This window comes from Oenanthe melanoleuca, chromosome 17 (assembly GCF_029582105.1).
Source record: "Oenanthe melanoleuca isolate GR-GAL-2019-014 chromosome 17, OMel1.0, whole genome shotgun sequence".
NCBI classification, from domain to species: Eukaryota; Metazoa; Chordata; class Aves; order Passeriformes; family Muscicapidae; genus Oenanthe; species Oenanthe melanoleuca.
In genome coordinates, this window is record NC_079350.1 from 10,849,479 (window position 1) to 10,865,120 (window position 15,642).

A 15,642-nucleotide genomic window follows, 5' to 3' on the forward strand; every position below is an offset into this window, starting at 1 on the left:
GTGGGACACACCCCGACGGTGCTGGGGCCAGCAGAGATAATCCCTTGGGTGATGCAGGGACTTTAATCAAGGCAAAGCAGGGGGTCCCGCAGGAGCATACGCCGGTATCAAGTCCCACGGCTTGGGTTGGAACCTGGTACGCACTGGCCATTTTCTCCAGCTCACTGAAGCCCCGCTCTGGGTCCGACAGAGGCCACGCTGTGTGGATGGGGCAGCGCTGGCCCCTCTGCGTGGGCTGCTCGCCGCCCCAGCCCGGCAGCGCTGGGGGCAGGGCGGCCACTGCGCTGGCCGCCGGCTGTTTTCACTGCAGAGCAGTTTGGCACCCTGGAGCAAACATGTCGTATCAACAGGAGGGAAGCATTCACAGGATCCCCTGCTTGCCCTTTGGCTTCAGCGCTCCGTCCTGCTCCAGCTTGCATAACGGCTCGGGGGGAGGCAGGGCTGGCTCCCCGGGGGCCGCTGCAGCGCCTGCCCATAAATAGGGGCTCGACAAACTCCGGCACGGCAGCGCTCTGCCTCCAGCTCCGCGCTCGTCTCGGCTGGCTCGGCTCGGCTCGGCTCGGCTCAGCTCAGCCATGCAGGCCACGCTGCTCAGCATCCTGGCGATGGCCCTGCTCGGGACACTGCATGCCCAGGACAGCATTCCTGTCCAGGCTGACTTCCAGCAGGACAAGGTGACCCAGGCCAACCGGCATCATCTCCGTGGAGGTTTGGGGTGTTTTGGGGATCCTTGCCCTGAAAATATGAGGAGGGGGTGGTGCAGTTGCAGGTGGCAGGTGAGGGGGGCCAGGCTCGCACTAGTGCACATGCAGCCCCCCATCCTGGGGACTCCCAGCGCCTGGGTTTGGTGGCTCTGGAAGGGATCCAGCATCCAGGCTGCAACCTGTGGGGCAGGACCCTGGCTCAGACCCGTGGGTCTGAGCTGCTGCTGTGCTGTGGAATGGGTGTGGATGCACAGGGATCTTACAGGGGAGATTGAGAAATGCAGGCTCAGTCTGGGCCATGGGAACCCCTCCCCAACAACGACCCCAGTCCAGGGCCACAAAAAAACAAGGGCTGCTGTGCTGGGGTATCCCCTACATTCCTCCTCCCCTGGAAAGGTCCTGGGGGACACAGCCACCCCAGGGAGTTGATGGGGATGGAGGGAGGCACTTTCTGCAAGGACAAGGGTTTGGGATGTGCTGCAAGGGTGATCCCAGCACAGCTGCTCTCCAAGGCTGGCAGTTCCCCTCACATGCTGGCTCCATACACTGGACTGGAATGAGCCATGCTGGAGCCAGTGTCCTGACCCCTCCTCACACCCTCAGATGGATGGAAATGGTATCGCAGAGACAGGCAGTCCTGTCACTCTCCCTGGGCTTGGGGAGAAGAGGAAGTACCAAAGGGCAGTGAAGGGCCTGTCATGAAACAGATTTCCTTGTTCCTGGGTTTTGTGGTTGCCAAGAGCTGTAGCAGCTCCCTGCAAAATGAGGACCCTGGGACACTGTTCTGCTATAGGGAATGGGCTGCCAGGGGAGAGGGACATGGCCTGGGCTGGGGCTAGTGGGGGCTGAGGGGTGAGACAGGGTGTGTGCCCAGCTGGGGCTGAGTGGAGGTTGTGTGCAGCTCACAGGGAGATGGTACAGCATCGGCCTGGCCTCCAACTCTAACTGGTTCAAGGAGAAGAGGCACCTGATGAAGATGTGCACCACCATCATCTCCACCACTGCAGAGGGGAACCTGGAAGTTACCTCCACCTACCCCAAGTATGGGGCATGGGGAGGGGGTGAGTGGGGGGGGGAGGGTTCTGGGTGGCCACTGGTGCATCCCCCTGTGCTGCTGTGCTCCCCAGGGGTGACCAGTGCGTGACGAGGAACAGTCTTTACACCAAGACGGAGCAGCCGGGGCGGTTCAGCTACACCAGCCCACGTGAGTGCCAGCTTGTGTGGGGCAGCCCCAGACATGCTCACAGTCCTGCTGCCCCTCCTCCTGCCTTGGGGCTGATGTGGAGCTCAGGGCTGAGCTGTGCCCCGTGTCCCCCACAGGCTGGGGCAGCAAGCACAACATCCATGTGGTGGAGACCAACTATGACGAGTACGCCTTGGTGGCCACCCAGATCTCCAAGGGAACTGGTTCCTCCACCATGGTGCTACTCTACAGTACGTCTGCTCTGGAACCCCACGCTGTCCACACCCCCAGCATGTCTGTCTTTCCCACGGGAGAAGGGCAGGGTTAGGGTCATTTCCCAAGCTGGAGTGACCTTGGGGAGATGATGGCTGGGTTGGCACCCCCTTGCTGGGCTGCCTGTGCCCCATGCTGGTGGGTCTGGGGGGACTGCCTCTCACCCTGCTCTTGCTGCAGGCCGAACAAAGGAGCTGAGTCCCGAGCGCCTGGAGATGTTCACCCAGTTCTCCAGGGAGCAGGGCCTGGCAGACGACGAGATCCTCATCCTGCCCCAGACGGGTGAGGCTGGGAGCACAGCGATGGTGTTGGGGTAGGGGTGAGATGCCACAAGGGGACTGAGAAGGAGGAGACCCTGCTGGCTTGTCTCTGCCTTTCTGTGGGGCCAGCATGGGGCCCTGATTCAAGGTCCCTCAGGGGGGCTGAACTCCCAGAGGAGCTGATCTCCCTGTTTCTTCTTCCTGCAGACAAATGCATGGCAGATGCTGCTTAGGTGAGTCCTGCCTTCACTGGGGCTTGGGCCAGTCCTGTGGGAGGGTATGGGGATGCTTAAAGCCACCTCACCCCACAGAATCCCCAGCCCCTCCACAGCCCTTCCCCAGGCTGCTCCTCTCTCACACCTACTGGGGCTCTTCCACCGAGCCCTGTGGAATGCCTACCCACTCAGTATGAGGCTGGCCAGGCCCATGTCCCCCCTGTGTGCTACTTGGTCTCCCACAGCTCAACCATGCTCACACCCATCTTTTCCAGGTGGACCCACCAGCTGCTGCCAGCCCAAGCCCCAACAGCACCAGGAGCTGGTGACCACCCTGCCCCATTTGACCCCCATTGGCCCCCAGCACCGAAGCAGCTTTCACTCCCTGGTTTCACAACCCACACCTGTATCCCTGTCTTGATTAAAGCCCATAAAAACCAGCCCTTGCCTGCTGGATTGTTGTGCCTCAAGCAAGGCAATGGGGAGGGGAAAGCATGGCCAGTAGGGTTGGGACTGGGGTTAGTGGTCAGGGCTGCCCCCAGCTCCTGGCTGTGGAGCTGCCGGGCTGAGACCCCAGGCTGAGACTCACACCCTGCCCAATGGTGCTGCCTGGCCACTGAACCTTCCTTGTCCCAGGAAAAGGGGTCCCTGAGACTAGGACCCACTGGGGCATTTGCTCCCCCTCTGCCCCTTGGGTACCCTGGGCTCCCCCAGCCTCTCTGCCTTGGTTTCCCTGGGGAGAGCAGGCTGGCAGCATGGGAACGGGGCAATGGACAATCAGGGTTTCTAGAAGTTCGGGGAATGATGGACGTGAAGCAGGAGGATGTCTGTGAGCTTTGGGTGTGGCTCAATCCTGGCCACCCCCTGGGCTCCATCCTATCAACCTGGACCCTCTCCAGCAGTGGGGTCTGAGCCTGCTGCCAGCAGCCTAAGAATCCACCACCTCTTCTGAGGGTACGGGGCTGTGGCTCAGCCTGGGGTAGAACACCAGTACAACCACTCTCTGGCACTGAGGATCCTGAGGCAGGATCTGTCCCACCACTGACAGACCCTAGAACCAATGGGAACAGCCAGGAGGGAGCCCCTGGGATGCACCTCACACTCCTCCCCAGACACAGGGCAAGCACAGGGCAGCACTTGGTCACAGCGTGCTCTGGGCTGGGTCTCACACAAGGCTGCATTCATCTGGACCTGGGGGACAGGCCCAGCACTGTCACCCAAGCCGGACACAGGTTATCCCTGCTCTTGTGTAACCTGTTGCATAAAGCTGGCGTGAGCCGGAGTGCTGCCAGCAGTGGGGCTATAAAGGTGGGTGCAGCCTCTCCTGCCCACATCCACTCCAGGACGAGTATGACAGCAGCACTGTCCAGCCTGGCTCTGGCCCTGCTCTGCCTGCTGCAGGCAGGGGCCCAGGTCCCTGTGCAGCCAGACCTGGACACCGAAAAGGTAAGTGCTGGCCCATCCTGCCTGGGCTGGAGGGGCTTGCTGGGGCAGGGGGCCTGTGCTGCACCCCTGGGCACCTGCCAGCCCCATTCCTGAGCCACCTCCATGGCAGCTTCCAGGAGAGCCTGTGCAAAACCAGGTTAGTCCTGGCTGCTGTGTCCAGTGCCAGCAGTAGCCCCACTGCAAGGACACCAACATGTGGGGCCACAGTGTCCACAAGTGTGTGGCACTTCCCCAGGGAACGTGGGCCAGGTGCTGTACCTGTTCTTAGCATGGGGCAGGACAGGGTGTTTTGCATGCAGGAAGGTGGCTGGTCCCCGTGTTTGCCTGGCTGGTCCCCACAGAGGGTGGCAAGTCTGCCACCACCAGCTGGCAGGTTCCCCATGGTAGAGGGCAGATCCCCACAAACGGTGGCAGGTCCCTGAAGAGGGTGACAGGTCCCCACAGAAAATGGCAGGTCCACTGCAGATTGGCAAATTTCTGCAGTGGGCTGCCAGGTCCCTCATGGAGGCATGCAGGGCCCCCTGGCAGGTCCCCACAACTTCTCCAAATTCCGCTGGTGATGTCTTGTTGCAGTTTGCAGGGGTGTGGTATGTCACAGCCGTTGCTTCCAACTGCTCCATCTTCCTGAAGATGAAGGATGGGATGAAGTCATCCATGGCCATCATCAGCTTCATGCCAGAAGGGGACCTGGCCCTGAAGCTGCTCTGGCCCCTGTAAGTTCGTCCTGCTCACCATGTTCCCCGTGGGCAGGGACTCCCTTCCCAGCACAGCAGCTCCCCCAGTCCTGTGTCAGTGCATCCCTCTGGGCAGGCTGGGCTCCCCGCTGTGCCATGCCCCACTGCCCTCCCGGGTGGTGTCTGGGCACCTTTGACTTTTTCATGTTCCTTTCCCAGGATGGACAAATGCCAAAAGTTTGAGCTGCTCTTACAGCAGAGTGGGCAGGCGGGGCACTACACGGGTATGTGTGGGCAGGGGTTTTGGAGCCGTGGGTACCCTGAAACAGAGGGTGGGCATCCCCAGCCCCCATGCCTTGGGAGCAGTGGGAGGTGGGCTTGGCCCCTCTGTTTCCACAGCTTAGCTCAGGGTGTGGGTGGGAGAGTACCTGGCTCCTCCACTTTGATCTGGGGTTCCTTCCTTGTACCCCCATGTGAGGCTTGAGCACTGAGCTGCGGGCCCCAGCAGGGCTCAGACTCTACCACATCACCCAACTGGTCTCCTCTGGGGTCTTTAGGAGCACAAGACAAGAGGGATCTGCGTGTGATGGAGACGGACTACAGCCACTATGCTGTCGTGCACGAGGCCCATGACAGCGAGGCAGAGCCCAGCTCAGCGCTGCAGCTGCTCAGTGCGTTGGGACTGGGGCCCTGGCTCCTGGCAAGGGGGGGGCACCAGCGGTGGGCAGGGCTCGGGCTCTCCACAGCTACCCAGGCCACCAGCAGCACCCCATGTCCATCACCTAGGGAGTCCCTTTTGTGGTGAATGAAGCCTTGCACTAAAGATGTCTCCAGCTGGTTGAGGGGTTGAACCAGAACGTGCTGCAGTGTGCAAGCCCAGCTGCAGCAACCCAACCCCTCCAGCCACTGCATGCCACCCCAAGAGAGTGGGTTGCTCATCCCAAGGGGCTTGTGTCCCTTTGCTGGCAGCCCAGGGCAGCTGTGGGCTGCCTGGTGTCCACCCTGCATGTTCCTTTCTTCACCTTGGCCCTTCCCTGGGGCCCAGCTGCTGCCCTGCAGTACCTGGGCCCCTAGTGTGGGGCTGGCTACTGGGATTCCTCGCACTAATCAACCCCCACTTTGGGTGTGTGGCTGCAGCAAGGGAGCAGGACGTGAGCCCCCAGCTCCTGCAGAAGTTCACACAGCTCATTCCCACCATGGGCCTGACCAAGGACATGCTGGCCATCCTGCCCAAGTCAGGTGAGTGGCCTGAGGACACAGGGTGGCAGCTATGGCCCCTCTGCATGGGGACTGCACAGGGGCTCAGTGCTCCAATGGCACACTCACCTCTCTCTTTGCTTTCCAACAGATCAGTGCACCAGGGACATCAGGTGAGTGTGGCCAGGGAAAGCTGTGACTCCCTTCCAGCATGGAGTGCAGCTGAGCAGGGAGTTGCAGGCCCTGGGAGATCCCCCACCTGCCTCGGGGCTCTGTCACCTTGGCTTTGCCCTGCTCTGACCAGTTTTCTGCCTGTTCTGCATCTGCAGCTGAAGAGACCACATGTCCTCCTAGTGGACGATGGGCTCTGCATCCACTCTGTGGTGCTCCTTCCTATCCTCCAGGTTCTGCCAGACCCCCTGCTCCACACCAGGATCACCGTCAACCTCCTAAATAAACAGATGCAGAAGCTGCCCCAGAGCTCGGTGCTTTGTTGGTGGGAGTAGGGTGCTGCCAGGGACCCCAGGCACCCTGAGCCAAACAGTCCTCGAGCTGACCCTTCCTGTCAGGTCCCCACGGGTGCTAGGGGCTCCTTGGGTGTGATGTTTTCTGTGCCCAGCGTAGGGAGGAGGGGGAGCAGGGGATGGGGAAGGTGCAGGGAAGAATGGAGCCAGGGTGGGAGGCTGGCACAGCCCAGCTGTGTGGTCAGTACCTCTGGGTTAAGGAGTCAGACTGTCCAGTGCTGCCTGCAGGGACACCCCCAGGAAACCCCATTTCCTGCTCAGTCCTCTCCTGGGCCACCCAGTTGGGAGTGGGGATGGCACCAGAACTGCCTCTGGCAGGACTGGCACCCCCATGCCTGTCTGCCATCCCCCCGTGTGACCAAAGTAAGGCTATGATGGCATGAGCCCCAAGGGCAGTTTTCATCCCCCTCCATCTCCTGCAGAGCCAAGGCAGCCTCTGGTCCCCCTTCTGCCTCCCTGGCCTGGCAGGTGTTGGACTGTGACCCCCGGAGCCTGGCAGAGCCAGGCCACAGGGGACATCACACTCTGGGAAGGAGGGACACACTCCCACGGCGAGATGAACCCCTTCTTCTGCCCTCTGTGCCCAGGGTGAGCCCTCTGGGTGCCCCAGCATAGGCGAGGAGCCGTGCGGGTCAGGCTGTGCCGGGGAAGGGCTGGCTGTGGGCAGGATCCCAGCACTGCCCCGGGGCACGTTTGAGGCCAGAAGAAGAGGTCAGCGCGGCCTTGGTGAGCCGGACACCGGCGCTGCCCCGGGGCCGGTGCCGGGAAGAACCTCCCGCTCCTCCTGGCAGCTCTCCGGCCGCCTGTTGGGAAACAGCGCTCGCTTTGTTCTTTCACAAGGAACTAAGACAACGGGGGAAATCCCAAATTTCAGCAGTGGTGCAACCGTTCCTGTAAGCCCGTCTTGGGGCTGGCAGGCGCAAGCCCCGCTGTGCCCCAGGGGTTTGTTCACCCTGGGCTGACTCCTGCCCTTCGCATCCACCCCTGCCCGAGCCCGGGACGCTCCCGTGGGGCCGGGCACGGCTCCAGCGGGGGGAGGAGGGAGCGCCGAGCTATAAATCCGACACCTGCGGCACCATTCCCCATCCCACGGTGACACCGGAGCAGCTGCGGCGAGATGAGGACCGAGGGGCTGAGCCTGGGGCTGGTCCTGCTGTGCTTGCTGCGTGTGCAGGCTGCGGACCTGGGAACTGTGGAGCCAGACGGGAGCAAGGTGAAGGGAAAGGGAAGGGAAGGGGAAGGGAAGGGGAAGGGAAGGGGAAGGGAAGGGGAAGGGAAGGGGAAGGGAAGGGGAAGGGAAGGGGAAGGGAAGGGGAAGGGAAGGGAAGGGAAGGGAAGGGAAGGGTGTGGTCTCCAGTCACCAGCAGAGCGGGGAGGACTGTAGAGGTATTTTCATACTGGGGACAGCTGGAGTCACCACAGCCACCATTGTTTTGCTGTCACACTCAGGTGAGGACAGTCACCCAGCTCCTGCATAGGTGTCTCTGAGGGAATTTTGTTGCGTGGACGGGATGTGGGTGTTCCATGGACTGAGGTTGTCCTGGCTTGGTCTCTGAGGAGGGGATACTCTAGACTGCTCCTCTGGGCTTACAGCCTGCTCTCACTGCCAGGTTGCAGGGACATGGTACATCACTGCTATGGCCTCTGACTCCAAGAGCTACCTTGAAAAGAAGGACCAACTGAAGATGGCGATGGCCAACATTGAGGTCCTGGGGGATGGTGACCTGAATGTCTCCTTTGCAATTCCCACGTAAGTCCCACATGCTTTTCTTCAAAGGCTTTACTACCAGCCTCATCCCTGGACTTTCCCTGGAGGGTCTCCACCTCAATGCACTCAGCAAAGACCTGGGCAGGGGTTGAGACAGGACTGTCAGGGGCTTGGGACAGCTGTGGGCACCCCATCTTCAGGGCAGGCTCAGGGCAGCAGTAGCTAGGACCAGTGCCATTGCAGAGGATGGGACAGGACCCTACGATTACAACTGTCCCAGCAGAACCAGTCTCATGCCAGAAGCTCAGAGCATGAGTGAGGGCATGCATAATCCCCAGGAGCCAGCACTGTGCCCTGCCAGCCCAAGTACCCATTGCTCCAAGGGTGGTGTCTCTGTCTCCTCCTGCCCTGGCCACACCATCCCTTCTCTGAACAGCAAGTCCCACATCTGGGATAGTGACCTTTGAACAGGGAAGGGGAAAGGGGGTCACTTCACCTGAGCTGGAGCATCCTTCACTGTTCTGCAGCCCTGAGAGATGTATGAAGTTTGCATCGATCTACAAGCCAACAGGCAACCCGCGTGAATACCACAGCTCAGGTGAGTGGGGTGCCTGGCTCTTGGGGCAGGAGGGAGGCATGTCCCACCATCCCTGTCTGAAGCAGCTGGCTGTTCCTGGGGACATGCCTGCCTCTCCTGTGTCCTGGGTGGGACATCCCTCTGCACCCAGGTGCCAGCTGCACTCCAGGGCTGGTGGCCCACTAGCATGGCAGCCCCCCCAGTCCCTCCCTTTGGGATAAACACATTCAGACCAAGCTTCAACCCTGGGGAAAAGCAGGTCCGTTCTGCAAAGAGGCTGTGAGTGGATGTTCCCAGGGGATGGAGCAGGAGTGGTTTCCCACCATTCCCAGCCCAAGGATCAGTATGACACTGGCCAACAGCCTGCACTGACCATCCACAGCCCTTTCTGCCCTCACCTCCCCATCCCTCTGCTCTGCTGTGGTCTGTGGGCTCCCCCAGGCTTTCAGAGGAGCCTTAGCAAGAGAGAAAACCAGGATGGGGAGATATCGAGGAAAGATGGGCTTGGTGGGCTTCCTGCTCTTACAGCCACTTTGCAGCAAGGGGGGTAATTAATTTTTCTCCACATCCTTTTGCAGACAGAGGCAATAAGACGGTGCGGCTGGTGGATACCGATGACAGGTCCTACATGGTTGTCTTTGCCACCAGAGAGAAGGATGGGAAGAAGCTGAACATGCTGAGACTTTACAGTGTGTAGCCAGCAGTGGTGAACTGTTCAGAGGTGTTGGGTGCTTCTGAGGGTCCTGCAAGGCCAGGGGACAAGGGACAGGCAGTCTCCCTCTTCACTCCTGCCCTGGTGAGGTGCAGGAACGGGGCAGGGACCACCATGTGTTCACTGTGTGGCAGGGAAGGAGCAGTGGTTTGAGGTGGCATGGGAGGTTGGGGCTCAGGCTCCCAGCACCATGCTGCAAGTCCATGGCCTTGGGTAAGTTGCTTGGTGGAGAGTGGAGGTCCTGCTGCACAGACAGATCAGAATCAGACGGGATAGGAACCAGGAGACGAGTCACTGTGCTGGTGTCAGGACCTCTGGCTCAACTTGTTCCCTGGGTGGGGTGTCTCATGTGCCTGGTCACTGCTCTCCAGGACCTCCACCAGCTTCTTCCATGGGCTGCCATCCATCCCACCCTCAGCTGGACACACTCACCAGCTTCCCAGGAGATGCAGGGTCAGCTAACTCATGTCTTTATCTTTAGGCCGAGCCCAGTGGGTGAGACCCAAAATCAAATCGCTGTTCAAGAAACTTGCCAAGCTGCATGGCTTCACTGACGAGACCATCTGGATTTTACCCAGGCAGGGTGAGCACTGCCCAGGACCAGCACAGGGACATGCAGGCAGGGACCAGCTCAGCCCATCCGTGCCACCACTTTGTGGTCTGAGCTGGCAGGAGGGAGTGCTGGCAGCCGTTGATGCTCTGGCGGGGCACACTGAGCCAGGAGAAACCCACAAGTTCCTTCTGAGTAGTCTGTTTTGGGTGCTAAATAGGACTGTTCAGACTTAGGCTGTGCCAGACTTAGGCTTTCTCTTTGTTTCCACAGAGGAATGCCGACTTGGTGAACCATAGGTGAGTTGCCACAGTGCAACATGGTGTTTGCAATGTTCTCTCCTGGAAATTGACCCCTTTGGTGCCACCAAGGCAAGGGCCACCAAGAACTCTTTGAGTTCCTCTGGGGTTGAGCTGTTTGAACTGGTGCTGGAGCTTGCACACAGGTAGGACCATTCCTTTGGGTGCTGCTCTACAGTGGGGACCCCCAAGTGTTCCTAGCAGTACCCAGCATGTCCTGGGTACTCCCAGGAGCAGTGCCCAGAGACCCCCAGTGGGAAGTGCCTGGCACTGAACATGGGTGAGTGGGCTAAAACCACCAGAGAAGTGTCTGCACAGCCCTTTGGGCAGTGAGGGCCAGGATACCAGCTCCTGCCAAAGGGACCCTGGGCTGGTGGGCTGGCAAGCCTGGCCAGAGTGCCTTGGTATCTCACCATGCAAAACATCTTTGCTGCTGGCCTCCCCTGGCCTGTGCTTTCCCACCACACAGCTATAGGGGTTACTAGAAATCCACTGCTGGAGATGCCTCACTACAAATCTGGGGAGACCTGGAGAAGAATGCACTGATCTAATGGAGAGTCCTGTTGCTCTTGCTCCACCCAGACTCCACGTCTCACCTGTTTTCCAGAAGTACAGACTGGCTCGTGGGTGCTCCTGTCAGACGATGTGGGACCCATGCTCTGAGGCTCCAGGCTCCTGCTCCACCATCCTTCATCCAAGCTCTGCTGTCAGGACTCTGACACAGCCCCTGCTCCTCCAGCACACAGTCCCTGTTTGTGCCAAATAAACAGAACCTCCACCTGCTCAGAACTTGTGTATCTGTCTGGGGAGAACCTGGGGCGCTTGTGTTCCCTCCTGCTGTCCCCGTGGGGGCTGTGGATGGTGGGCAAGCAGCTGATCCCAGCTCAGCTTGCCCAAGTCAGGGCAGTTTCAGACACAAGATTTTCCCTCCTGGTGCCTGCCAGAGACACAGGACCAGGCCAGGCAGAGGGGAGGCAAAGGGTGCAGTGAAGCTGGGAATGCTGTGGGCAAGAGGGGATGTGGGGGAGAAAGGCCACAGAGAGTGAGGTTGGAGTTTGGAGGGCTGCATCCATCTGTACCATCCATTTGTCTTACATTGTTGCCTTCAGCTGCCTTCAATAAGTTAAAGAATATTTATGCTATTTTTTAATCAGATTCAATCACGCCGGGTTCTGTTTAGGCTTCCCAATGTTGTTTAGGGCTTGTATTTGCTAATATCAGCTTAAGCACTCAGAGGGAAGCTAAGCTGGTCTTTCCAGACAATGTCTGTGCCATATGTGATAGTTAATCCTCTTGACTTTTCATTTTTTTCTCTTTTTAAAAATAAAATGTGACTGTAAGGGATCATCTCAGGTTTTAAGAATAGCACCAGCTGGTACAAGGATGACAATTTAATTTCAGCCTCTGAGCCAGGATCCACTTGCTGCTTGGGACCTGTGGGCTCTTGGCCATCCCAAAAAATCCTGAGTGCGTGGGTGCCCAACCAATCTGCCTGGAGCATTCCTGTGTTAGAGGCTCCTGGATGTCCCTTTGCTTGTGATGGGTGCAGCACAAGTCATGAGCTGGTGGTGTGGTCTCCACAGCAGGAGTCATTCAGTTGACATGCAGACATCAGGAGCACGCTTGTCCATCTGCCTTGGATGATGCAGAGTGAGACCACAGTGTCCCCCCAAGAGCCATTGGGGTCTGTCTGGTGGGTGTGAGCCCAGAGCAGCCTTTCCTCTCTCAATACACATCCCAGAACAAACAGCCTTTCCTCTCTCAATGCACATCCCAGAACAGCCTTTCCTCTCTCAATGCACATCCAGGGGTCTGTTGAAATCCCACCCGTGTCCAAACCACTGAAGCTGCCAGACACTCCTGTCCTGAAGGGAGGTGCAGGAAAGAAGCAGCAGCCCGTGCTGGGTCTCTGTCCTGGCCTCTTGCTGCCCCTCTCCCACAGCCAGCAGCCAGAGCAGCACTTGCCTGAGGAGCACTCCATGCCAGGACAGGACGTCTGGCTGTAGTGAGTGACCCTGGCTGGACACCAGGCACCCACCAAAGCCTCTCTATCCTTCCCCTCTGCAGCTGGACAGGAGAGAGAAAATATAGCAAAGGATTCATGAGTTGAGATAAGGAATGGGAGATATCACTCATCAAATGCCATCACAGGCAAAACAGGCTCTAATTAAAGATATTAATTGAATTTATTACTAACAAAATCAGAACAAGGTAATGAAAAGGAAAATAAGCCTTCAAAATACCTTTCCCCCTACCCCTCACTCCTTACCAGCTCTACCTCCTTCTCCACAGTGGTGCAGGGAGACAGGAATGGGACATTGCTCAGGCACAGAAGTCATTACCCTGCTCCAGCATAGGGTCCCTCCCAGGGGGAATAGTTCTCCATAAACTTCTCAAATATGAGTCCAGCTCACAGGCAGCAGTCCTAGCCAAACTGCTGCCATGTGAGTCACTTTTCCAAATCCTTCAAGGACAGGCTGCTCCAGCGTGCATCCCCACGGGGTCACAGCTCCTACCAGCAAACCTGATCCAGTGTGGGCTCCTCCCTCCACAGGTCTGCAGGTCCCTGCCAGAATCCTGCTCCACCATGGGCTTCCCATGGAATCCCAGCCTTCTCTCATGCATCTCCCTGGGCTCCTCCAGGAGCTGCAGGTGGATCTCTGCATTCCTAAGCTGTCCTTGGGCTGCAGGGAGACCATGGTCTTCACCACAGGCTCAGGGGAATCCCAACTCCTGGAGCAGCTCCTTCCCCTTCTTCTCCACTGACCTTGGTGTCTGCAGAGCTTTTCTCTCACATATTCTCTCTCTGCTCTTATCTGGCCACAATTGCAGCTGCACAAAAATGTCTTTTTTTCCTTCTTAAATATGTAATCTCAGAAGCATTACTACCACTCCTAATTGGCCTAGCCTTGGCCAGTGGCACATCTGTGTCTGGAGTCACCAGGGACTGGCTCTGCTGGACATGGTGGAAGCTTCTGGCGGCTTCTCACAGAAGCCATCCCTGTAGCCCCCCACTACCAAAGCCTGGCCATGCCAGCCCAATACACTGGTGCAAGACTCAAAGTCCACAGGCTCAGGTCACCTGCTGGCAGCAGAGCAGGAGCCCTGCCCCTGCCACAGACACAGCACTGCTCCCCTGCAGACGTGTCCCTCGCTGCCCTGTGCCAGGGTGGCTCCTGGCAGTGTCCCTGGGATGTCCCTTCATGCACAGCAAGGCTGTGGAGCTGGCTTCACTTGAGCCTACCTCAAGCTCACTTGACTCATTAGATTTCATCGCAAATCAAATGCAATTTAATTAGCAGAAAGGCAAACAGCCCCTGCCAATGACTGGCTGATCATTCCCTAATGACTATCAGATCAGCATCTGAAATTGCAAAGCCCTACAGTTATCAGAGAATGAAATGAAGATGCCACTTGCATCCCACTCACACAGCACCTCTGACATTTTCTCCTGCCCTGGCTCTTGGGCTGGGGAGTTTTGCTGTGTGGGGACACATGGTCTGCTGTGCCTCATCCCTCTGCACCCTCCACCCTTCTCTCTGCAAGGACCTGACACTGACTCTGTCAGCACAGTAGGTTCTTACAGACTTGTGTGAGTTACTGGTCATCTCCTGGCCTGCTCCTTCTGCAAATTCAGTAATTTTTGTTTCACACTCAAAGTCTTCTGCATCTCATCTTCATTTATCCTTAGGCTCCAGCTTCTCATTAGATCCAGAGCCTTTCCTGCAGGCCAGTCTCTGCTTTCCCTTGCCACTTTCAAGCTTGATGGAACCACAGTCACCTTGGATGCCATTCTGGTCCTCCAGACTCTCAGAGGTACCTGCCTTATGTTGCTTTCTCAGTGTGATGACATCCCCAGTGCAGTACTGGGCAGCAGGAACTTTGTAACATTTAAAGATTATTTATTTTTTTGTCATCTGCTTCTACAATCTGTGATGCAGAGGGCAAGCAGGACACCTTTGTGTATCTTCACTAAAGTACATTTCTAGAGCAGAAAGGAGGTGGTAGAAGGGAGGGAGGGAGAGAGGGAGGGAGGGAGCAGCATCTGGTTTGGGACAGTCTTGGGCAGTGGGCACTAAATTGGCAAGTGCCATTCTTAAACCATGACAGCAGCTTTTTCTTGGGGAAGTAAAAAGACAGGGATTTTTTTTTTCAGTCCCTTTCACAAGAGCAAAGGGCCAAGGAAATTAAGGAATAAAGAAAATTTAAGAGGTAACTATTCTGCTGGGAGCAGATGACATGGCTGTCCCCTTGCCATGCTGTCACCCACCTCTGCCTGGCGCCTTCCTGCTCAGCCTGGTGGCAGAGGGAGCCACAGGTAGGCGGCAATTCCTTCCAGAGCCAGGCTTGATGTCCCTGCCACGCCACACCACGGCAGCTCGCTCTCAGCATTCCTTGGACAGGCTCAGAGCGGGCTGACAGCCTGCCAGGGCACCACTGATGCTCTAACAGAGCTCCTGCTGCGAGCGAGTCGGCCGGGGCTGAGCCCAGCCCCGCACACGGCACAGCCGCGGGAATCCCTGCGCGGAGAACCAGGCAGCACGTGCTGGCCAGCGGGACCCCAGACAGCATCTGTGCTCATGCCAAGGCCTCAGCTCTGTGCCCAGAGCATGGGGCCACAGACTGGATGCCAGGATTTTGCAGAGCATCCCCTGACTCCATGGTAGAAAACCTTGGGCAGTCTGGGAGCTCCGCAGCACACAGGGACAACCTGGCATCTGTGCTGGACATGGCTATTGGTGGGACTGGGGTGTCCATGTGGTATCTCTGGGGCTGTGGAGGCACATCTCCACCAAGTACTCACTGCTGTCCACCCAGATGGGACAATTGTACTCTGAAGAGGACATAGGGGTTGGAAAGCAAACCCTAGAGACTAATCCAGGATATGGAAAGAGGTTTTGCAAGGGAGTGACCCAAGGATATGGCTCTGACTGGTAAGGAAGGGGGTGGTTTGGCAGTGCACAGCTCTATCCAAAGCCAAGAGCTGCAGATGAGGTCTGACAAACTCCGTACTCAAAGCCATGTGCCACAGCTGCAAAGCAGGCAGGGTTGAGATACCTCCAGCCATCAGCCTGAACGTTACCACAGCAGCCACATGACCCAAATGCGAGATTCCCCAGCTCCTCACTCCCAGTGTACGTCATTAATGCAGGACTGGGGAATAACCAGATCCCAACATAGAATTACACACTGCATTGGGTTGGAAGGGACCTTTCAAGGTCCTGTAGTCCAACCCCTTGCCATGGGCAGAGACAGCTGCCACTTCCTCAGAGCCCTGCCCAACCCAGCTTTGAACGTTTCCAGGGATGGGGCAGCCACA

At 58.0% G+C, this 15,642-nt stretch overlaps 3 protein-coding genes across 5 annotated transcripts; all 3 read left to right on the forward strand.

The window, feature by feature from the left end:
* The first annotated feature begins 567 nt into the window (after positions 1–567).
* Positions 568–3,075, forward strand: PTGDS (prostaglandin D2 synthase). The gene is made up of 7 exons (XM_056505443.1): positions 568–674; positions 1,606–1,745; positions 1,832–1,908; positions 2,025–2,138; positions 2,341–2,442; positions 2,628–2,653; positions 2,911–3,075. Exons 1-6 carry the CDS (start codon positions 576–578, stop codon positions 2,651–2,653), a joined length of 558 nt encoding a protein of 185 aa, XP_056361418.1. The 5' UTR covers positions 568–575; the 3' UTR covers positions 2,911–3,075.
* A 104-nt stretch (positions 3,076–3,179) lies between these two features.
* On the forward strand, positions 3,180–6,560 carry LOC130260222 (lipocalin-15-like). 3 transcript variants are annotated; one of them, XM_056505425.1, is made up of 7 exons: positions 3,180–4,081; positions 4,655–4,794; positions 4,975–5,039; positions 5,313–5,426; positions 5,893–5,994; positions 6,104–6,125; positions 6,282–6,426. In XM_056505425.1, the coding sequence occupies exons 1-7, from the start codon at positions 3,725–3,727 to the stop codon at positions 6,283–6,285; spliced, it is 804 nt and encodes a 267-aa protein (XP_056361400.1). In that variant the 5' UTR covers positions 3,180–3,724; the 3' UTR covers positions 6,286–6,426. The 3 variants fall into 3 exon arrangements, with proteins under 3 accessions (XP_056361400.1, XP_056361398.1, XP_056361399.1); XM_056505423.1 differs by having other exon boundaries at positions 5,893–6,125; positions 6,282–6,560; XM_056505424.1 differs by lacking the exon at positions 6,104–6,125 and having other exon boundaries at positions 5,893–6,016.
* A 649-nt stretch (positions 6,561–7,209) lies between these two features.
* On the forward strand, positions 7,210–11,105 carry LOC130260232 (extracellular fatty acid-binding protein-like). The gene is made up of 7 exons (XM_056505445.1): positions 7,210–7,689; positions 8,087–8,226; positions 8,712–8,782; positions 9,340–9,450; positions 9,955–10,056; positions 10,297–10,322; positions 10,930–11,105. The coding sequence occupies exons 1-6, from the start codon at positions 7,594–7,596 to the stop codon at positions 10,320–10,322; spliced, it is 546 nt and encodes a 181-aa protein (XP_056361420.1). The 5' UTR covers positions 7,210–7,593; the 3' UTR covers positions 10,930–11,105.
* The last annotated feature ends 4,537 nt before the right edge of the window (positions 11,106–15,642 follow it).

Excerpts from the sequence above, each read along its gene's own strand:
- LOC130260232 (XM_056505445.1), top strand. The coding sequence starts at position 7,594 with ATGAGGACCGAGGGGCTGAGCCTGGGGCTGGTCCTGCTGTGCTTGCTG. Across the intron at positions 7,690-8,086 it reads TGGAGCCAGACGGGAGCAAG|GTTGCAGGGACATGGTACAT; the intron begins GTGAAGGGAAAG and ends TCTCACTGCCAG. Across the intron at positions 10,057-10,296 it reads CTGGATTTTACCCAGGCAGG|AGGAATGCCGACTTGGTGAA; the intron begins GTGAGCACTGCC and ends TTGTTTCCACAG.
- LOC130260222 (XM_056505423.1), top strand. The coding sequence starts at position 3,725 with ATGCACCTCACACTCCTCCCCAGACACAGGGCAAGCACAGGGCAGCAC. Across the intron at positions 4,795-4,974 it reads CTGAAGCTGCTCTGGCCCCT|GATGGACAAATGCCAAAAGT; the intron begins GTAAGTTCGTCC and ends TTCCTTTCCCAG. Across the intron at positions 6,126-6,281 it reads CAGTGCACCAGGGACATCAG|CTGAAGAGACCACATGTCCT; the intron begins GTGAGTGTGGCC and ends CTGCATCTGCAG.
- PTGDS (XM_056505443.1), top strand. The coding sequence starts at position 576 with ATGCAGGCCACGCTGCTCAGCATCCTGGCGATGGCCCTGCTCGGGACA. Across the intron at positions 675-1,605 it reads CTGACTTCCAGCAGGACAAG|CTCACAGGGAGATGGTACAG; the intron begins GTGACCCAGGCC and ends GGTTGTGTGCAG. Across the intron at positions 2,139-2,340 it reads CACCATGGTGCTACTCTACA|GCCGAACAAAGGAGCTGAGT; the intron begins GTACGTCTGCTC and ends CTCTTGCTGCAG.